This window comes from Pipistrellus hanaki (assembly GCF_964339955.1).
Source record: "Pipistrellus hanaki genome assembly, chromosome: 16".
In the NCBI taxonomy this organism is placed as follows: domain Eukaryota; kingdom Metazoa; phylum Chordata; class Mammalia; order Chiroptera; family Vespertilionidae; genus Pipistrellus; species Pipistrellus hanaki.
Genome location: NC_140518.1, coordinates 34,921,701 through 34,944,177, shown reverse-complemented (window position 1 = coordinate 34,944,177; position 22,477 = coordinate 34,921,701). Strand labels below are relative to the sequence as shown.

Genomic DNA, 22,477 nt, shown 5'->3' with positions numbered 1-22,477 from the left:
TCCGAAACTGACCAACGTGACGTCTTGAAAACACAAATGTAACCAGAACCTTCCCAGCCCCCAGGTGGCTCCCTGTTGTCCTCAGGGCAAGCTCTTGGCCAGTATTGGCCCCCGTACACCTGTGTAACTTCCCCTCTCTTCTTTCTCCCTCCCTCTGCACAAAGGACTGGGAATTCTCTAAGCTTACCCTAAGCTTTCTAGCTTCCCTGCCTTGGCCCACATTCTTCTCTTGGCCTTGAGTACCATTTATCCTCCCCTTCCCCCCACAACTCCTCCACCTGGCCAGACCCAAGCATTTCCAGAAGTTCATGGGATGCCCGGTGCCCTGCCATTCCCTGCATAGTGACTCTCACAAGATGTGAGAACATGAGAGATGCAAGACTGTGGTTACTGGCAAATTGAGTGTCACAAGAAACTCCTCTCCTCTAAACAACTTCAGTAAAATGTCCATTCCATGGGCTGAGGACTGGTAGTCTGTTTGCAGAAGGAAGTACAGAGCCCAGAGTGGGCAGGCACCTGACTGAGGTCACACAGCCTCTTCTGGCCTCCACAGAGGGCTTCCTGGCCCTCTGCCTCCCAAAGCATGAGGATCCTTCGGCAGCTTAAAGGCACTCACGGAACCCTCCCCCCTTCCACTCTGTGCAAGGCTCCGGCTCAGCCCGGTCAGGTGACCCAGAATCCCGGATGAATGCGATCTGCCTGAGCCCTAGTCTGAGCCGGTGTTGGCAGATTTTTGAGACCAAGACTGATTGGTGTTAGGGCTGATTATTCAGACAGGCTATGTAGCCAGGGGAGACCCCTAAGCAGAGGGTGTGGCCACAGGACACACCCAGCCACCAAGCCCCTAAGGCCTGTCCTAACCACAGAGGGCATCTTAATAGATGGAGTCTGTGCAGAACTTCAACCCTGGGCCCTTCTACCCACTCTGTGACAGGCTGTATAATGCCCCCCCCCCCAAGGTGTCCCCATCCTATTCTCTGGAACCTGCAAATGTTACCTCGTATGACAAAATGTGATTGCACCAAGGACCTTGAGAAGGAGCCATTATCCTCCATTAATTAGTGGGCCCTAAGTGCAATCACAAGTGTCCTTATAAGAAGGAAGCAGAGCCCTAACTGGTTTGGTTCAGTGGATAGAGCGTTGGCCTTCGGACTGAAGGGTCCCAGGTTCGATTCCGGTCAAGGGCATGTACCTGGGTTGCGGGCACATCTCCAGTGGGAGGTGTGCAGGAGGCAGCTGATTAATGTTCCTCTCTCATTGATGTTTCTGACTCTTTAATCCTCTCCCTTCTCCCTGTAAAAAATCAATAAAATATTTTTTAAAAAAGAAGAAGGAAGCAGAGGGAGATTGGAGACAGAAGAGGAGACGCCAAGTGTCTGCAGATGTAGAACCTGGAGTGATGCAGACACAGACCAAAGCATGCCGACGGCCACCAGGCGTTGGAAGAGACATGAACGGTTCCTCCCATGGCGCCTGCGGAGGGTCTGTGGCCCGTGAAACCATTTTGGGCCGCTGACCTCCAGAACGATGAGAACATCGTCTGTTTCTGTAGGCCCCCAGGTGTGTGGTGGTTTGTTACCCCAGCCCCAGGACTCTAGAAGAAACTTCCACATCCGTTTCTCACACAGGTTCCAGGAAGGGGCTGAGACAGAAGAGGCTGAAGCTGAGAAAAGGGGAGGTAAGACGCCCAGGGAATACACAGCCCGCTGATGCTTGAGGTGGAATCGAGTACTGTTTCCCCCACTTTTTCAAGCTGCTGTGGGGCTGTTAGGACTCAGTCTTTGCCTCCAGGGAGATAGCAATCTCCAAGACAAACATGGCAGCCTCGTTTGATGCATCCATTCGCTCCCTCCCGGGTGCTTTCCCTGTGCACCCGCGGGGTGAGTGCCGGGAAGCTGCTCCCAGCCAAGTGGAGAGATGGTCAAGTCCATTCGCAGTACGCGGAGTCTCCAGAGGCAACAGGAGGTGGAGCTTCAAGGCACCGACGTTGGCGCCAGGTGGGTTTGCATCCTGGCTCTGTTACCTGTTAGTGGTGTGACCTTGGACAAGTCACTTACCCTCTCGGGTCTTCCATCGCCTCATTTGTCTCACAGGAACAACAGGGCTAATTATTATAAAACCTCAGGTGGCTTTTCCCTAGGATGCATAGCTTAGGGCCTGAAGTGAAGTGAAAGCCTAAGGAGTAACAAGGAGAGAAGGGGAGGGAGCTGTGGGCAGAGGGCATCGCTTGAGTGATGAGGGCATGGGTCAGCCTGGACATCGCCAGGAGCTCTCCCTCTGGCCATCCGGGAGTGAGGAAGAGGCCAGGGAGGGGCCCAGCAGAGAACTGGCGTCACTAAAGCCTCAGAGCGCACAGAGCACCGGGAAGAGAGAGCTCAGAGCCCTGAGGACTCTGAAGGGCCCGTGGGGCAGGGGCAGAGAGGAGGAGGGACTGAAAGCATCAATTAGAAGGAGGAGAAAGTAGGATTAAGGGTTTCAAGGAGGAGGAGAAAGCAAGTAGGAGAGGACCGAGAGGTGCCCTCTCAATCAGGAGTCACTGAGTCCTTGGAGAACGGGGTGAGGAGGGCAGAGAGCGATAGGGCACTCCCTGAGGAATGCTCCCCGCCCTCCCAGCAGCCTTCCCGATTCTCAGTGCCCCGAATGAGGGAAAGGACAAATGAATGCAGGGTGAAATCCCTAAGCCAGCTGACTAAAGAGGCCTCCCAGTGCCCTGGTTTGCCATCTGCATACTATGGGTCCCTTCAAAGGAAACTTGCCTAAGCGTCCCTTCATGCTCACTCCGACCCCGAGTGCCTTCTGGACCCCCACAACAGTCCAAGAGTGGGGAGACAGGGACTGGGGTCCAGGGAGCCGCCTCAGGACACGCAGGGTGGCTGGGGCTCAGCCAGAGCCAGGCCAGCCTCCTGCTGCCAGCTGGCTCCAGAGCTCTGGGTCTTCGCAGAGCAGCCTGGGCCCAGACAGATTGAGTTTGGGGGCTCGGAACCTCCTGACACCCCTCCACCAAGAGCCCCCTCACCCGGGCCCGGTGCCCAGGGCTCCCAGAGGCCTCACCTGTCCTTGCTGTCACACGGCTGCTGGAAGCAGGGAGGCTGCAGCCCGTGCACCACGCGAGCCTCAAACAGAAACTTGGGGGCCCAGAAGCCCACAGCTCCCGTCACAAAGGCCATGGCTGTCACTCCAAGGGTCGACCACACAAAACTCCAGCTGCAAGAGAAAGCACCCTGGCTGAAGCAGGGAGAGGGCAGGGGCGCAGGGGGCGTCCGCTTCTGCTCGTTCCCCTTCTCCCATCGTCTGGGCACTCAGGTGGGCTCCGCCTCCTACCCAGCATCCCCTAAGGCCCCTCACATCCCACCTCCACGCCTTTATCATGCCTTGCCTTCCTCCCTCCCCTAGGACCAGCTCCCCAGCCTGAAAGGCCCACATCCAGCACCACATTCTCCAGAAGCTGCTCTTCGGCCCCCTTTTCCCCACCCCCACCCCCTTCCTCCTGTGCCCTCCCTCGGCCTCGTGGCTCTGTAACAAACAGCCTGGGTCCTGGTGGTGGCCCACATTTGGGTAAATCATGAGGCCTGAGAGCGCAGTTGCCTCCTGTCTGCCCGCCCCCCTCTTCCTCCCCTCCCCCACACCATGCCTGGAATTGAGGCTGGGTGCACCCCCAGGAGGCTCAGAGAGGTAAGTGATCAACTCCCGCCATCCTCCCAGCAGCCCCAGAAGCAGGCGAGGCTGGAGAATCATGTCCATTAAGGAAAGTGAGGCTCCAGGTCTCAGGTCATCTCGGGCTAAGGCAGCGGCAGAGCCCAGGCTGGAGCGCATGCTACCCCCTCCCCTCTCCCTCCTTCCCTCCCTCCCAGCCCATATTCTGTCACGTGGCTGGGGCGGGGGGGGGGGGCGGGGGGACGCATCCAAGCGAGGGAGGGGCATCTCGGTGGGTGAGTGGGAGCTCAGAGGAGAAAGAAAGGGCTGTGGACTTGGGCAGTCACGCAGGGCTCCCTAGAGGCAGAGTCGGGGAGGTCAGGGATTCTGGGGCAGACAGCGGGTTTCCGGGACAAGCAGGAAGGCGCAGGGACACTCACTTTCTCCCCAGGTATCTGACATCCTCACACCAGGTGCTCCTCAGCGCCCCCGCCTCCCTCTGCTTCTCCGCAGCTCCCCGAGGCGGGTCTGGAACCAGCGTGAGCAGCAGGATCAAGGCCACAGCTTCCAGGCAGGGCATGATCTAGGGGCAGGAGGACCTGGGAAGCTCAGTGCCTCATGCCCCTGTGGCCCAGGGACGTTAGGGTGACTGAGCCCTGTGGCCCAGGCTCTTGGGGTGCTCTGTGCCCTGGGGGTGGTGGGAGGAGGGCTCAGTTCCTGGGTGCTGGTTATACGGAGCCTAACAGTGTCCTTGGGGGTAGCTTTGATACCTGTCGGTCCAGTGCAGACCCTGCTCTGGAGCCCAGACTATTGTGTCCTTGCTGTCCCCTCCCCCTCCCTCTGCCACGCCCATCCTGCCCTAGCATCTCTCCATCTCGTCTCCTTAATCTCCAGAGTTCCTAAGGCAGCACTTCCTCCCTCGTCTTACAAATAGGCAAACTGAGGCTCCTGGGAGCGAGGTGGTTTGCTTCCGGTCACACAGCCAGCAAACTGAGCGGCCAGCACTTGAACCCAGGGCCATGGCTTCCACAGTCCACATTCCATAGGAGGCCCAGCTGTCTGAAGCTGCCGGTACTGATCACCCCCCTCCCCCCCCCCCCGCCGCCCATGGCGCCGGGTACGGGGCCAAGTGACAAAGGCCACGGGAGGCTGGAAAGTCCCCTCGGCCCAGGGGGAGAGCGGAGGGGAGAGCTGAGGGGAGAAACGGGAGCTGGACTCACCCGCAGGGCCCAATGCCAGTTCCCCGTCAGCGCCTTCACCGCTGACCCCAGCACGTAGCCCAGACCGCTGCAATGGAAGGGCAAAGGGGATGGGCGGCGAGGGTGCCACGGCCAGCGGAGCCCGGGGCCCCCACCCCGGGGAGCCGGCCCCTGCAGCGATGGCCCGAGCCCTGGGGAAGTGAGCCACGTGAGGCCCAGGTGTCCACTGCCCTCGGTCAGGCCACCAGCGACCTCTGGCTCCTGGCCCACCCATCCCAGCACCACTGTCCTCTGTCTGTCCAGGCGGGGATGCCCCTCCCTCACCCGAGGCCCAGCTCTGCCTGAGTCAGGCAATCTCAGAAAACCTGGGTCAGCCAAAACCGGTTTGGCTCAGTGGATAGAGTGCTGGCCTGTGGACTGAAAGGTCCCGGGTTCGATTCCGGTCAAGGGCATGTGCCTTGGTTGCGGGCACATCCCCAGTAGGGAGTGTGCAAGAGGCAACTGATCGATGTTTCTAACTCTCTATCCCTCTCTCTTCCTCTCTGTAAAAAATCAATAAAATATATATTTTTTTAAAAAAAGAAAAGAAAAAAAGAAAACCTGGGTCAGAGCGCTTGGGGCCTCACTGTCAGCCCTATGCTGTCCTGCCTGCTGTGGGGACACTGCCCAGCCCTAGTGCACGTCCCTGCCTCCCCTCAGAGCCCCCCTCTCTGAATAGCCCCCCACCAGGCTGCTCTTGCTCACCCTACAAAGTGCACTAGCATGTGGGAGCACCTGTATTCTCTCCAAACCTCCCCACAGCCCCCAGCTTCCTGTCCCCATTCACAGATGGAGAGTGGAGGCTCAGAGAGGGAAGGTGGCCGGGTGAGAAAGGCCCCTGCTCTGACTCCCCTGGGCCTCAGTTTACCGCCCAAGAAGTGGGTCCAGAGGCCTACTGACCTCCCAACAGGAATGAAGATGTAGAAGATAGCCAGGACCCGGGTCCGCTGGTCCCTCACAAACAGGTCGGCCAGGATGGTGGGCGCGAGGGTGGAGTAGCTGGCGGCGCCGATGCCCACCGCTCCCCGGGACAGGAAGAAGAGCCAGGAGTACTGGGCGGGCAGGCAGGCAGGAGAACACGGTGCGTTCCAGAAACCACCACAGGCGGGGGCCTCGTGGGGTTGTCAGAGGGGCGAGGGCGCTTGGAGACACGTGCTCCCAGGCGAGGAAGAGGGGCTGCAGCTGCAGGAGGCACCGCGCTGTCCTCCCAGCCCAGGTTCCTTCCCCAAGTCACACGGGCGCCCCCTGCTGGCGTCTGCGGCTGCTGCCTGCCCCGATCCCCCAGGAGCCCTAGCTCACCAGGCCAGCTGCCCCAGACTGTACGCTGGTATTACACCACCCTACCCCCAGCACAGCGGGCAGAAATGAAGCCACAGCAGCAGCGGGAGGTGCAAGAGCGGAAGGCTCCTGTGAAGAAAGCCTAACGGGCCCTAGCTGGTTTGGCTCAGTGGATAGAGCATCCGCCTGTGGACTGAAGGGTCCCAGGTTTGATTCCAGCCAAGGGCACATGCCTGGGTTTTGGGCTCGATCCTCAGTGGGGGGCATGCAGGAGGCAGCCAATCAATGATTCCCTCTCATCATTGATGTTTCTATCTCATTCTCCTCCCTTCCTCTCTGAAATCAATAAAAATATATTTTAACAAAAAAGAAAGAAAGAAAGAAAGAAAGAAAGAAAGAAAGAAAGAAAGAAAGCCTAACGGGCTCCTCTCTCCACCTGGAAGGAATCCCCAGCCAGCCTGAAGCCTGGAACGGAGCCCAAGCAGCCCCAACCAGAGCTGAAGGGGCTGGGCCAGGGAGGAGGGGGGAGGAGGGGGGAGACACATTCCCTGGGGTCTGTGCAGGATGAGAGCACCTACCTGCGGGGGGATGAAGGAGCCGGAGAGGCCTGCCCCTGACCAGAGGAGGATCCCAAAGCTCAGCGTGGCTTTGCGGCTGTGACGGTCGCCCAGGTAGCCAAACACGGGTGCAGACAGCAGCAGGCAGCCGGTGAAGACTGGAGGGGACAGGCAAGGGGCAGCATGCATCTCCCCACAAAGGTGGGCAGGCAGACAGGCCCAGCAGACCCACAGAAGGGCGCCTTGGCAGCAGGTCAAGGCCCCCAGGAGGAAGAAAGAAGGTGAACCCTCAATCCCCTCCTGGCACATAACCCATCGCCCGAAGTCAGGGGGCTGGACCTGGCTCCCAGGCTCAAACCCCAGCGTGGCTATTTGCTCGCTGTGTGGCCTTGGGTTACTAACTCCACCTCTCTGATCATCACCCCAGCACACTCCCACCCTCAGGAGCTCCTCTGAGGCTGTGAGATAGAGGTAAACATGGAGCCTGGCATGGAGCTGACAGTGCGCCTGGTGGGGGTGAGGGTTAGTAGAGGGGTGCGAGCTGGGGGGTGAGGGGTGACAGAGGGGTGCGTGATGTGCCTGAGCCCTCTTGGAGCAGATGAGCACAGTTTAGAACGAGCACATTGATTCCGGGGGGCTGGGAAGGCGTTGGTTTTCCCAAGTACGTAGACAGAGCATTCCCTGACACGTCAGTTGTATTCATACCGTTTTTTAAAGTAAACCCTTAAGAACCGGCGGCTGTGTTAATGAATCCGCTTGCTATTCTGTGAAGACAAAGAAACTGCCACGTTTTTGCATGGCTCCGCCACGTGAATAGATACCCTCCCTGGCTCTGTTCCTGAAATAACTCACCTCCACCCCCCTCGGAGGACGTGTCCACTGCCTCTGAGCGCCGGCAGGTGGCGAGGGGGAGGTCTGGACCCGCCCCACCCAGTCCCACCATCCACGGGCCTTGGAGTTCAGTGGGCCCGGCCCACTGCCTGGGCCTCTATTCACTGAGCACAATATGATTGACATTTCCTGAGCCCAAAGGCTGTCCAGATTCCTCCCGGGCTCAGGTTCCAGCCCCTCCCACTCCAGTATTGGGTTGAGCCGCACGCAACTGCAGAAATGAGGCCAGTTTTGACCTACAAACACGAGACTTTAATATGGTTCGACCTTATTTGATGTAATAAATATATTTAATATAATACTCCACCGAGAACGGTCTTTGATGTCAATGGCATTTATAATTTTAATAGCTGCTGCCAAAACAGGCCTCCAAAAAGGCTGTATCGATTTGCACTTGCACAGAACCATATGCCAGCAACCCTCGTGACACTTGATAGGATCAATCGTTTTATTCTTGCTCATCTAATGGTTGGGAAACAAATGGTGTCTCGCTGATGTTTTAATCTGTGCGCTGTTCCCAGGGAAGCCAGCCTCCTCTGCCGGTTTTCCTCCTGGGCTCTTTGTTGTGTGGAAATATTAATTCCTCCCAGTCCTCCGTATTTGTTTTAAGGATCTAAAATGCAAGATCTTAGTCTACACTACCTGGGCTCATCCTGATGCCACCTCTTCCTGGCTGTGTGGCCTTGGGCACATCCCTTAACTCTCCCGTCCGCCTCTCAGCCACTCAATGACAGTAAGAGTACTTGCCTCGTAAGATGAAATAAAACAAAGCATATGAAAGGCAGTGGCTGGCTTTATATAAATGCCTAATAAATGTTTCCTGTTATTACTTATTGCATGTGTCGTTTCAACCACCAACATGCAGGACAGGTTAGCTTTGATGTCGTCAAATGTATAATCTTCCTCCAGGGAAGGTGTCTGGTGTCTTGTTAACACCAATCTTTTTTACCCAAAGGATATAGAAATAGTTCCCTAAACCTAATACTTTTATGAGTGTTGGGGCAGGGCTGCTTCACCGGACAGAAACACCTTAATTAAACCTGCAGGTGCCCTGGGCTGGAGAGACCTGCCCCTCAGGGAAAGGCAGGTATTCCTTTCCCTTCTAGCATCTCCAAGTTTAAATACCTTCTGTGACAAGGTGGGAGGGAGTCACCAAGGACCACCAGGTTAGGAGGACTCTCCAGGCAGCTGCCTGGATTTGAATCCCACTCTGGCTGGCCTTCAGCAAGCTCCACAGCCGCTCGGTGCCTCAGGTTCACATTGTAAAATGAGCATCATCATAATACCTGCCTCATGGGATTGTTTTGAAGATTAAATGAGTTAATATTATAGAAGCACTTAGAGTAGTGCCTGGGCCCTAGCCAGTTTGGCTCAGGGGATAGAGCGTTGGCCTGTGGACGGAAGGGTCCCAGGTTCTATTCCAGACAAGGACATAGGTTGCAGGTTCCCTGGCTCTGGTCGGGGTGCATGCAAGAAGCAACCAATCTATGTGTCTCCTTCACTTTGATGTTTCTCTCTGTCTCTCCCTCTCCCTTCCACTGTTTCTAAAAATCAATAGATTCTAATCCTCAGGTGAAGATTAACAAACAAAAAAAAAAGAAAGAAAAGAATAGTGCCTGGCACAGGGTAAAGACCACATCAATGTTTCTTTTTAATATTATTAATCAACTAGAGGCCTGGTGCATGAAATTCATGCATGGGCGGGGTAGGGGGTGTCCCTCAACCCAGCCTGCACCCTCTCCAATCTGGGACCCCTCGGGGGATGTCCAACTGCTCATTTAGACCCGATCCCTCTGGGCCTCTCACAATCCAGGACTGCTGGTTCCCAACCACTTGCCTGCCTGACAGCCTGATCACTCCCTAAACACTCGCCTGCCAGCCTTATTGCCCCTAACTGCCCTCCCCCATTGGCCTGGTCCCCACCAACTACTCTCCCCTGCCAGCCTAGTCACCCCCAACTGCCCTCTCCTGCCAGCTTGGTTGCCCCCAACTGCCCACCTCTACTGGCCTGGTCCCTCACAACTGCCCTCCCTTGTCAGCCTGATTGCCCATAACTGCCCTCCCCTGCTGGCCTGGTCACCCCCAACTGCCCTCCCCTGCTGGCCTGGTCACCCCCAACTGCCCTCCCCTGCCAGCCTGGTCCCCCACAACTGTTCTCTCTTGCCAGCCTGGTCTCACCTAACTGCCCTCTCCTGCTGGCCTGGTCACCCCTACTGTCCTCCCCTGCTGGCCTAGTCCTCCAACAGCCCTCCCCTGCCAGCCATCTTGTGGTAGCCATCTTGTGTCCATATGGGGGTGGCCATCTTTGACCACATGGGGGCAGCCATCTTGTGTGTTGGAGTGACAGTCAATTTGCATATTGCCTCTTTATTAGATAGGATTAACTCCAGAAGTTTCTCTGTCCAACTGGGGGGCAGGGGGTCTGACCACTGTTTCCCCCTTCCCCCACTCTGACAGCTTGACCAAGCCCTCTCTTAGCAGCTTCCTTCATGCCGCAGCCCTGAGGACAGACAGCAGGGTGAGTCTTTGGGCCACTGCATGGTGACTTGGAAAGGTTAAAATACTCACCAGAGGTCCCTGGAGACACACTCGGTCATCAGGCCTCCAGTCTACTGCCTGCTCCATCCATACACCTTCTCGGGCTGTTTCTGCAGAGAGGACCCTGCCCTTCACCCACTCCCAAACGCACACATTCACATGTTCACATCTGCACATTCCCGTCTCTCTCTCTCTTTCTCTCCCCCTCCCTCTCTCTCGTTCATACATACACACACGCACACTATTTCCTCCACAGCGTCTCACTTATCAGGGGCCTTGTAGTAATGATCCTATTCACCACGGTAAGAGCCAGAAAAGGGAAATGTTGACTCAACTACCATTATCTGTGTAATCTAGAAGTTTGAGGGCACTGAGCGGAGATGATCTCGATTTAGCTACAATTATAGAGGCAGACCAGCCGCAGCCGGCGGCCTGGGACAGGAGAACTGGGAGAGCCGTGGTCTGAAGCGGCGTTCCGCTAACACTCCTGCTTGGTGCCTCCGGGAGAAGCGTGTAGAATGATGCGCCCTGCACGCGTTTTCCGCTGACATTTAAAACACTTTCCTCGTACGTTTAAGTAGTTGCAAATGATGTGATTTCCAGCGTTGCCGTATTTTTTAAACTATATCTTCACCCAAATCCCCGAGGCTGCGGATCGAATTCATTCGCTTTATGAGAAATGCCTGCCCGAGAGTCTAATGAGCAAAGCCAGACCTGATTTGCCAAACCAACAGGACAAATCAGGCTGGTTGTCTGTAAGAAAGACGTTAAAATGATGGCTTCATTTTTTTTTTTTTATCGAAATAAATGTGCCCACACCCGTCCCCGGGACAACCTTCTCACTTCTGAATTCTCAATCATAGATAAATAGCCGACTGTCACGCCAGCGAGACAGCGAGATGAGGCCTGGCGTCTGGCCATGGATTTGTGGCCTGGAGACAACATCCCCCGGGGGGTTCTACCGGCTGCTCTGCTCCCAGCCCCTCCCCAGCCAAAGCCACGCACCCCGAGGAGCCCTCTGTCTGACACCCCAGGCAGGGCACCGTGGTAAGACTCAGAATGGGGAGAGGGGTCCTTTCCTGCTGAAAGGGTGGGTGGGTGATGGTTAGCGCGGAGGGGAGAGGGGAGAGCCGGGGCTGCCCTCAGGCAGGTCCCCTGTAGAAGGACCTATTGATGGGTTTTCTCAAGGCGCTGCTCCTGTAGCTCCGGAAAGTTTTTATGTCTCCCCAGGGGTCCCCACACCCCAGTTTGAGAGCCCTGTTCTAAAATGCGGATATGGCCAGGACCGGTTTGGCTCAATGGATAGAGCGTCGGCTTGGGGACTGAAGGGTCCCGGGTTCGATTCCAGTCAAGGGCATGTACTTTGGTTGCGGGCATATCCCCAGTAGGGGGTGTGCAAGAGGCAGCTGATCGATGACTCTCTCTCATTGATGTTTCTAACTCTTTATTTCTCTCCCTTCCTCTCTGTATAAAATCAATAAAATATTCAATATATATATTTTTAAAAAAATAAAATAAAATAAAATGCGGATGTGGTGGACTGTTAGGAGGAGGAACCACGCATGTGCTGGTTACTGGCCGGGTGTATTCACACGTGTGTGTCCTATGTCATGACAGAGTGTGTACACATTTGGGGGGGTGCACGTGCAGGCACACATGACCCCAACTGCCCCTCCTTGGAATGGGACACGCGGCTGCTCCCTGATGCTGGACTGTAGGCGCCTGTGAGCCCAGACCTTCTCTGAGGCCGTGTGTGGGGGTGGGGGTCTTTGTCTGTCTGTCTGTCTGTGTGTCCTGGTGACCAGGTTTTTCAGGTCCATGAGAGGAAAGCCAGCGTCAGGAGTTCTCAGCCCCTGCCAGGCTCCGGTACCCGCTGAGCTGAAGCAACATGAAAGGTGAGTGACCAACTCCACAGCCACGACCGGGAGCTCAGAGCCCTTTCCAGCCCCGCGCCCTGCTCTCAGCAGCACCGCACTCAGACCCGAGGGCTGGCTGCTCCAGCACGAGTCTCAGCCCGCGCCATCGCCTCTGCTGCCGGTCTGTCCCTCTCACCCGCCGCCATCCGCGGTGCCCTCCTCTGCCGGGGGCTGAGCTATTGCTGGGCACAGAGCGGGACCTGCCAGAGGACCCCAGCCTGGCCCTGGCCCCGGCCACAGCCCCGGGCCAGGACTCCCTCCTTACCCGTCTGCAGCAAACCAGCACTGCTGTCACTGATGCCGAAAAACTTCTGTACATCCAGCAGCACTCCTGCGGACAGACAAACAGCATCAGGAAATGGAAAGCAGCCCACGGGCCTCTCCAGGCAACTGCCCCGCATTGGGAAAGGGCCACAGCTGAAAGGCAGCCCAGGGCGTGCCCAGGCCACTGTTCTATCCCCCCTCTCCTATACATAATACCACCACGCACGCACGCACACACACACATACACACACAGAGACATGTGCACGTCAAACACATGCAGAAACAGTATCCCAAAGGCCCCGACTTATGCAGACACATTCACACACAGCACGCACTCCCAGGCACAGGCACGTAGTCACACAGACACACAGACGTGCAGGTCCACATACATACAAACAGGAATGCCCAGAGAAATATACTCAGAGAGACGCAGATCCACATTCACAGAGGAGCCTGTGCTCACAGACACACACACACATACATACACACTGAGATGTACATAAAGACACCCCCGCAGGCCTGCACGCGTGTGCACCTGTGCAGGGCTGCCATTCACATCACAGTCAGAGGGGCTGCGGCTCCCTGCGGCTGCCCAGTGCACAGCCACCCATTGGGCCTCAGTGTAACGGAAGTCCCTGGGAGGGCGCATAGCAGCCCCGCTCACGGGCAAACCCCAGACATTCACAGACATCCATCTGCATCCAAAGACACATGTGCCGTGGCCTGCACATGCTCATGTTCTTCCAGAGGCGTGAGCACACAGGCATGAGAGTGCACGGGAACACTTCAGAGGTAGATCCGACTTTGACCCCAACTCCCAGAGGGCAGCAGGCTCCTGCTCCGCACTAGCCAGGTCTCTCCGGCCCCTCTGAGACCTTGCTAGGCCGTGGGCGGTGCGGTGGGCCCTCAGCCTACTGCAGAGATAGGATCGGGCCCCTGAGACCAGGCCCTGTTCCCTGAAATCCCTCAGCTCTCTGGTGTATTTTAGGACGTCGGGGCCCTAGGACCCGAGTATCTGAGCGGTGGGGCTCTGGCCCTGCCTTGATGAGGAACAATCATTACTTTCACTGGATGATGAGATGCATGAGGGTCAGACCCTGAGCTCGAAACTTGCAGCATTTTGCCAAGAAGTAGGGACTAAGAGCTCCAGTGGCGCAATCGGTTAGCACGCGGTACTTATAAGAAGTGGGGAGACAGTCGAGGAGACAGAGGCTCCAGCCAGCCATGCTCGCACAGCCTGAAACGGGAGAGCTGGGACCAGAATGCCAGCCAGAGGCAGTCTGCCCTCCTACCCAGAGTCACAGAAGGGGGCAGAAACCCCCAACGGGGCCCTGCAGAAGGCCCCCCCATCCACACCTCCGAGACCTGTCAGCAGGCGAAGAAAGAGCAAAGGATCAGAGAAGCGGAGTAAGATTTACGTTCAGACTTTTACATCGGCCCCAATTGTCACAGCATCTAGGCGTACCAACCTAGATTTCCTTTTCCTAGATGCCTTTTAATGTTTTTAACGACACGAATAAGACAGAATCGTTGGAAAGAATAAATAGGTAAGCAGGTAAGAAAAGCCAATGGCTAAATAAAAGGCCTCTCTGACACACTCATCTCCTGTGTTTGGGGACGAGGTGCCATCCCGGGTTTGGTCCGACCCTGGGCTCCTCCCTACCCCGTGGTGCTCTGGGGCTTGGGCGCAGCCTCATTGTTTACGTTAAAGCGTCACTCTGGCCTCCCACAGGGCTGCTTCCACACTTGCTGCCCTCAGCGGGCGCCACGCTTGGTTTCACTTCTCCAGGCCTCCTTCTTCCCAGTAACGCTGTCTTGGGCCTCGCCTCTCAAGCAGAGGAAGTCCTAGCAGGGAAGGGCCTGGGGCAGTCTGAACTCAGGTCTGACCCAGCCAAAGACATCTGGACACGTGAGAGCAGGGACCCCAGCCCGTGGGGCACCGAGAGCTCTGCACCCATGATGGCCCTGCGGTCATCGTGTCCTGCCCGTCCCTCCCTCCTCAGACCCTGGGCCCACACTCCAGCTCAGGCCTCTTCAGCTTTGGCCTCACCCTCTGAAGTTGCCCCTGAATTGGCTTCCCTGCTTCACTTTGCTTCCATCGGGGGCTCAAATCTGATTGTACTCCCCCCACGTAAAGACATTTTCCACGGCTCCCCGCTGCTTCAGCAGAAAGTCCGGGCTCCTGGCTTTGGCGCCGATGAAGTCCATGACCTAGCCCCAAGCCCCCTTTTAGAACAAGTTCCTGGTTTCTCCCCCTCGTCACACGTGATCAGAGCATCACTTCTGCCCCAGGTGCCCCGGCTCATCCTGACCGTCTCTCTGAATGCCCTTGCCTCATGCCATTCCCCGCCTGGCCAACTTTCTGAGTCTTCAAGGCCCAAACAAATGCTCCCTCTCCTGTGGATTCTACCAGAACCCTCAGTTGTTGGTCCTGGGGCCGCCCCACTGATGCTCACCCCACTCTGCCTGCATTAGAGCTGCTTGCACATGTGACCCTCTGAGTTCATCACAGACAGACCCTGGATCTGGGGCTTTCTGCAGCCCCGGAGTCCCGTTCATTCCACAGCCTCTCTCTGATGTGCCCCGCTGGTAACTGACCACCCAGTATCCTGGCATCAGGGATCCCAACCCCTCCAGGTGCCACCTCTGAGCTCCCAGGCTAGGTGGCACCTTCCTCATCTGGCTGCATCTCTCTTCCTGGCAGGAGTCTTGATAGTAAGCTTCTCCCTCTGCCCTATGAGATGGTCATTCTTTTTATTTTTATTTTTTTAAATATATTCTTAATTGAATTCAGAGAAGAAGGGAGAGGGAGGTAGAAACATCAAGGATAGAGAGAATCATTGAATGTCTGCCTCTTGCATGTTCTCCCCTGGGTCCCTGGGGACCAAGCCCACAGCCCAGGCATGGGCCCTTGACTGGATTCGAACCCGGGACCCTTCAGTCCCCAAGCCGACGCTCTATCCACTGAGCCAAACCGGTTTCTGCTAGAGATGGTCATTTCTGAGTTCAGTAACTACGAAGTTGGCCTCCCCTTCCCTGGGTTCCCAAACTCCACCCAGAGGGTCCTGCTCATAGTTGGTGCTCAGTCAATTTTGAATGAATCAGGGATAGAGAAAAGAAGGTTGAATTTTGAATGAATGAATGAGGAAATGACTGACAGAGGAGGTTGACCCCTAGGGCCTAGAGCACATGTGTCAAACACAAGGCCCGCGGGCCAAATCCAGCCTGCCAGGCCTTGCAATGTGGCCCGCACTGCGCTGTCATCACTGCACTCTGCTGTCAGTTTATGACATTGTCAGTTTATGACTGTTCAGTAAACCATTCGGCCCGCGATTTAGGCTGGATTTTAGATTTTGGCCCCTTCTCTGATTGAGTTCGACACCCCTAGCCTAGAGGAAGGAAGGCAGATGTGCAAGGTTTGCACGGAGCCCGCTGTCCCACAATACCCAGCAAGCATAGGGACCAGGCCAGGCTGCCCCGTTCTCCCCAACCTCACCCCACCATTCCACCCAGAACCTTCAGGCCTTTGCCTGAAGGCCCAGGCCTGCTGTCCTCACCCGCCCACCCACCCATGTGCACACTCTCAATTTGGGGCTGGACTGGGAAGCTAATAGATTGGCACGGCCAGGGGTGAAGACAGCAGGGATATGACACGTATCAGAAAGAAAGCTTGCAGGACAGCCAGTGGGCAGCTGGGCGGGGCTGCCCGGGAAGCCCATCCCTCCTCACCTGCGATGACGAACCAGTTCATGTAGTTGAGGAGGTTGATGTAGCAGAGCACCGCGGCAGCCACATACGCTCTCCAGCGGGGCAGGCTCCAGGGGGCAGGCGTGGCGGGAGGAGGACACTGACCTGAGCCAGAGGCCCCTGAGTGCCCGCCTGACCCCGGGGACCTCTCAGGCCCCTCGGGCCCCGGCTCCTGGAGCTCCGCAGACATGCCCCACAACCTTGCTGGCCTGCAGCTCCTGTCCTAGGAGGCATACAGCTCTGCACCGAGTCACTTCCTGTGGGTTCCAGCCGCCCAACCTCAAAGCAGCTGCCCTAACTGCTTGAGCATCTTATCACAGGTTCCTGCTGAGCCCACCACAGCCTCGGTGGTGAGATTTCACCATCCCCTGCCCCAGAGGCTGCTAGAGGGGAAGGGGCCTCCTGCCCCCACCCCCCACCCTGGGCGACTGAACGCCATGGCCAAGGCCCTGCTGATCTAGTCTGCGGGCGTTGATCTAGTCTGCGGCTGTGGTGGCTGCCCTGACTCTCGTGAAGAAGAGAAGCCTCACGGGACAGGAAACAAGATGAGACTCCTAGATGTGGGAGGATCTGGCTGCCCACACGAGAGATGTGAACCAGGGACTTGCATGCGGATCAAATCAGCCCAGAGAGCAGCATTGGGCAGCACCTACTCCTGAGTGATGCCCCCCTAGAGAGACAAGGATGCAGATGGGCTGGCTGCAGGAAGACAACCTGTGGGCAAAACTCATCAATGGATAAAAAATCTAGGGGGCCCTAACCTGTTTGGCTCAGTGAGTGGAGCATCAGCCTGCGGACTGAAGGGTCCCAGGTTCGATTCCAGTCAAGGGCTGTACTTGGTTGCAGGCACATTCCCAGTGGGAGGTGTGCAGGAGGCAGCTATTTGATGTTTCTCTCTCATCGATGTTTCTAACTCTCTCTTTCTTTCTCTCTGTAAAAAAATCAATAAAATACATTTTTTTAAAATCTAGGGGGAAATACTTTTAAACAATTTTTTTAATTTTTCATTTACACTTAATATTCAATATTTGTTTCAGCCGGGACCGGTTTGGCTCAGTGGATAGAGCATCGGCCTGCAGACTGAAAGGTCCCGGGTTCGATTCTGGTCAAGGGCATGTACCTTGGTTGCAGGCACATCCCCAGTGGGGGGTGTGCAAGAGGCGGCTGATCGATGATTCTCTCTCACTGATGTTTCTAACTCTCTATCCCTCTCTCTTCCTCTCTGTGAAAAATCAATAAAATATATTTTTTTAAATTGTTAAAAAAAATATTTGTTTCAGGTGTAAAACTCAGTGATTAGACATTTATATAACTTACAAAATGATCACCCCAATAAATTTAGTACCCATCTGACACCATACATACTTATTACAATACTAGAGGCCCAGTGTATGAAATTTTTGCTCAGGTAGGTCCCTATTAGCTGCTGGCTGCAGGCCGGGGCCTCCCTTCCCAAGGTTGGCTGACCAGCCCCGCCCCCTGGTCGAACTCCGATTGAACTCCTGGTAGAGGGGACACAGAGGTCAGATGCTACTGGTTTGGGGTTGGTAAACCTTTGTGAGGTTTTAGGAAAGTCCAAGACATGTGTCAAGACAGACTGTTAGTATGGAAAAGCCACTGGAAAGCTTAGGTGGGCCACACGTTGGGTGGGACAGGGTCTCATGGAATCACCAGGGCTGGGCAAATAGTGTTAGCCAGTTGATGGAGACCCAGATATGGCACCCACCTGCCAGCTCTGTGGGGGAAGGGTTCAGCAAAGGAACAGTGGCTTCTGCCAGCATCTCGGGGAGAAAGCTGTCCCTCCAGCCCTTGCTCCAAAGCCAGACAATTCAGTTCCTCCCCTTATGTTCCTGGCAGCTTTTGAGCTGCTGTGCCAGTGCTAGAGTTCAGAGTGAGTCTGTGCATGGGCCCTTTAAGAGAAATGCCTGGGCCCTTGCTGGTTTGGCTCAGCGGATAGAGTGTTGGCCTGTGGACTGAAAGGTCCTAGGTTTGATTCCTGTCAATGGCACATGCCCGGGGAAGTGGGCTTGATCCCCAGTAGAGGGTGTGTGCAGGAGGCAGCCAATCCGTGATTCTCTCTCATCATTGATGTTTCAGTCTTTCTCTCCCTCTCCTTTCCTCTTTGAAATCAATAAAAAATATATTTTAAAACAAAACAAATACAAGAAAAACTTAGGAGTTGGCCCATCATAATTCACTTGTCTGCTTGCCTCTATAAACTGACTAATGCAGAAGTTCATTTGAGATTATTTTTCATGGAGGCCCTTCCAGAGGGGAACCCAATCTAATTTAAATGTGTTTTTGTTTTTGTTGTGTTGTTTTTAACAAGAGAGATGTTCGGCCTTGCCGAATAAGAGGTGAGAGGAAATCACCCAGGAATCAGTCGTCAGAAATTCACAGAGTCTTCTTTTGGCTGCGAGCTACAGCTGCAGGCCCGCAGCAGCTGAGCCAGGACATTAATCATCTCGCAGGAGAGGTCGGGAAGCAGGCGGCTTCGGGACTGGTTAAGGCGGAGGCACTATGACATCAGCGAAGACGCCAGCATTTTCCGCCTTTCCTTTCTGAACTCTTCGGGGCTGGCCTTTGACCACCTATCTTTCGGGCATAACAGAACTTATAACTTTGAACAACCGCGGTTGTTTATCACCTCTTGTGGTTTCCGGGTTCGGGAATTTGTGAGCGGCTTATTGGATGTGCTGCCTCAGAGTATCTCATGGAGCTGCGACGAGAGGTCCTCTCTGGGCCTGAATGGAGCTGCAGGTCCTTCCCCACGGTGGCTCGCTCACATGGCCGGCAGGTGGGCGCTGGCGTTCGGTTCCTCTCCACAGCACTGCTTGAGTGTCCTCACAGTGTGGGATGCGTCCTTGAATGTTCCTACAGTATGGTGGCTGGCTTCCTCCTACGAAAGCGGTCCAGCAGGGACCAAGGCCGAAACGTCACCCCCTGTCATGACCTCGCCTCCGGTCTGGATTCCATTGTAGTCTCTTGGTTGTAGTCTCTTGGGCGGCCCTGACTCACGGTGGGAGGGACCACCCCAGGGCATGAACACCCCGAGGGGCCGCTCACTGGAGATGAGCTGGCGGGCTGGCTAGCGGCCTTCCTCCTGAGGCTTGTCATCTCACCGGTGAGAAGGAGGGAGATTTCTCCGGAGGTGTGTCCACGTGTGCTGATCAGGGAGGAAGCTCTTTCCTAGAAATCCCCCTCCGCACTCAGCACTCACTGGCCAGGTCTGGTTCACGTGTCGGTGCCCAGCTGCGAGGGTGGGCCCGCAGGAGGCTGCCTGTCAGTGAAGGGAAGCGCCGCTGGGTGAACGCCTATCTTCGCGAGACTGCTGCCCACCTCAGCGCCTGGGAGGGTCACCTGCCTGCAAGAGTGACCGAGCCACCACACTCCGAGGAAACAAAGTGTAATTCGAGCCTTGCTGTTGGAAGGTTTTTTATACAAGATCCTGGGGTGGGTTACTGAGGAGGAAAGGAAACGTTGAGGTTCTCTGGGTGCATCAGGAGGCCTCAGATGCCAGAAACTGTCCTAACCCAGGGCCCCTGAAGCGAGGAGGCGCCTAGCTTGTGGAAAGTGCACAGGAAGGAGCACTGCTGAACACGGGGAGCTGCAAGCGTGGGATCTCAAGGCCAGAGGGACTGACTAGGTAGCAGAGTTTATATAGCACTTTTTCAAAAAAAGACACATCCTTCACCAGCAAGTCCTGTGGACTAGGCTTCAATAGCGACACCATGTGGTCATAAGAAGGAACAGCAGTCATGAACCATTCCAGGCGTGGTGTCAGCCCTCCAAGTTCCGGGATAATTCAGGGTGGTCTCAAGATACTGGATTCCTGGCTAAGAAGACATGTGCAGGCATGAGCGGTTAATTGGGGGAATAAGAGTTGTGACCATGCCGGGACTGGTTTGGCTCAGTGGATGGAGCGTCGGCCTGCGGACTGAAAGGTCCCGGGTTCGATTCCGGTCAAGGGCATGTGCCTTGGTTGCAGGCACATCCCCAGTAGGGGGTGTGCAAGAGGCAGCTGATCGATGATTCTCTCTCGTCGATGTTTCTAACTCTCTGTCCCTCTCAATTCCTCTCTGTGTAAAATCAATAAAATATATATTAAAAAAAAAAAAAAGAGTTGTGACCATATTGCATACCACGTTGTGGAAAAGACCATATGACCATACAGGGTGGGGCAAAAGTAAGCTTACAGTTGTTCATATGGAAAATAATACAATAATCCTATATAATAAAGAGCTAATATGCAAATGGTCATCACACCCAAGGCCCCCTGCCTCGGCGCCAGGTGGGGGACCCGAGGCCACGCCCCCTACCCCAGCACTGGGTGCTAGGGGACTTGAAGTGGCGCCCCCCTATCCTGTGGGGCTTGATGGGGGTAGGGCTGGCCGGGTCTGATTTCAAGACACATGTGGGTGAGCGGGGACTTGACTCTGGGTCCCAGCAGTGCACTCCAGACTCTGACAGGAGGGAGATTTTCATATACATTTTACTAATTTTCTTTCCTCTCTGACACTTCTATTATAGAGAAAGGGCAAAGAGCAACATTAAAATATTTCCTCTAATTAATTCCCTTTTAATGTGCATGAATTTTGTGCACCGGGCCACTCGTTAATAAATAATAATGCAAGAATGAACTCTGTGTTCCACATACTCAGAACTGTAAACCTACTTCCGCCCCACCCTGTGTTTATAGAGCTTCCGCACCTGGCAAAGCGTGGGAGGGCATACCCCAAAGGGTTTACAGTAGTGCTTAACTCAGGATTATAGGTAATTCCTGGCATTTCTTTTCTTTGTTCTTTAATTGCCAGTAATAACAACAGCAAATGCCAACATAGCACTTCCCACGTGCTGAGGAAACTGAGGCACAGAGCGGCTCAATAGCGGCTCCCTCTGGCTCTGCACACTGTGCTCCTACCTTCTTTCCAACAGGCCCTTCCTGTCCTATTTGTGTGCGCTAGTTTCTCTGCAGCGCCTCGCTTATGTAATAGGTAAGTGAAGAAAACCCAGTGGCAGGTATAGTTTTTATCATCACACAAAATAATGATGCTACCAGACAAAACAAAAGAAGTGTGGCTGTGTGTCACACCTGTGGCTGCCGGGGTCAGGGCTGCCAGTGCCCTGTGGTCAGGACTGTCCTGGCCGGTTTAGCTCAGTGGATAGAGCATCAGCCTACAGACTGAAGGGTCTCGGGGTCGATTCTGATCAAGGACACATGCTTGGGTTGTGGGCTCGATCCCCAGTGGGGGGTGTGCAGGAGGCTGCTGATCAATAATTCTCTCTCATCATTGATGTTTCTATATCTCTTTCCCTCTCCCTTCTTCTCTGAAATCATATTTATATATGTTATTTATTTATTTATTTTTATTATATATGTGTTATTTATTTATTTTAAATGTATTTTAATGATTTTTTTACAGAAAGGGAGAGTGATAGTTAGAAACATCGATCTACTGGGGATGTGCCTGCAACCAACGTATGTGCCTTTGACTGGAATCAAACCTGGGACCCTTCAGTCCATGGGCTGATGCTCTATCCACTGAGCCAAACCAGTGAGGGCCATATATAAGGTGACCAGAGGACCCGCTTTTGGCGGGACAGTCCCGATTTTTAACAATTTGTCCCGCGTTCCGTGACGTTTTAAAAAAAGAATCGGGACTTTTTTTTTTTTTTAATATATTTTATTGATTTTGTACAGAGAAGAAGGAAGAGAGATAGAGAGTTAGAAACATCGATGAGAGAGAGTCATCGATCAGCTGCCTCTTGCACACCCCCTACTGGGGATATGCCCGCAACCAAGGTACATGCCCTTGACCGGAATCGAACCCGGGACCCTTCAGTCCCCAAGCCGACGCTCTCTATCCATTGAGCCAAACCGGTCTTGGCAAGAATCGGGACTTTTTTAAAACGCCGCAGAACGTGGGACAAATTGTTAAAAATCGGGACTGTCCCACCAAAAGCGGGACGTCTGGTCACCTTAGATATGTTTTTTAAAAAACGAAAAAGGAAGGTCAGGACTGCGTGCCTACAGAGGCCCCCTCGCCCTCTTCATCTGGGCTCTCCTGAGTGGGTAGCAATTTTGAAAAGTGCTCCTTTCCCTTGGCTTCGACAAACACAGGGACTCGCGGTTAACGGGGGGGGGGGGGGGGGGGGGGGGGGGGGAGACCTCGCCCAGGGGAGCGCTGCGCCTGGACTAGGAAAGGGGTATGGATGAGGGAGGCTGGCCAACTGAAGAAATGATGGGGAAAGAGAAGCAAAGGAAGAAAGGGGAAGAAGTGGGCAGAGGTGGATGAGAAGGAGGGACAGAATGTTCTAAACTCTCCTCACCCCTGGCTCTCCCAGCTCCCTGAGCTTTCAAAACGCCACCCATCGGCTTCAGGAAACCACTTCCTACTGGCGTTTCCCAACTCC

The 22,477-nt window shown here is 54.9% G+C and overlaps 1 protein-coding gene across 2 annotated transcripts in view; it reads right to left on the bottom strand.

Moving 5' to 3' along the window:
* The window catches only part of SPNS3 (SPNS lysolipid transporter 3, sphingosine-1-phosphate (putative)), a 47,136-nt gene extending 30,605 nt beyond the window's left edge, over positions 1-16,531 (bottom strand). For both annotated transcript variants that reach the window (XM_084861783.1, XM_084861784.1), the window contains exons 1-7: positions 16,046-16,531; positions 12,317-12,382; positions 6,728-6,864; positions 5,772-5,923; positions 4,854-4,920; positions 4,074-4,216; positions 3,052-3,204 (exon numbers count right to left, since the gene is read on the bottom strand). In XM_084861783.1, the coding sequence (XP_084717909.1) occupies positions 3,052-3,204; positions 4,074-4,216; positions 4,854-4,920; positions 5,772-5,923; positions 6,728-6,864; positions 12,317-12,382; positions 16,046-16,253 (926 nt within the window). In that variant the 5' untranslated portion in view covers positions 16,254-16,531. The remainder of the gene's footprint in view (positions 1-3,051; positions 3,205-4,073; positions 4,217-4,853; positions 4,921-5,771; positions 5,924-6,727; positions 6,865-12,316; positions 12,383-16,045) is intronic.
* Between the last annotated feature and the right edge of the window lie 5,946 nt (positions 16,532-22,477).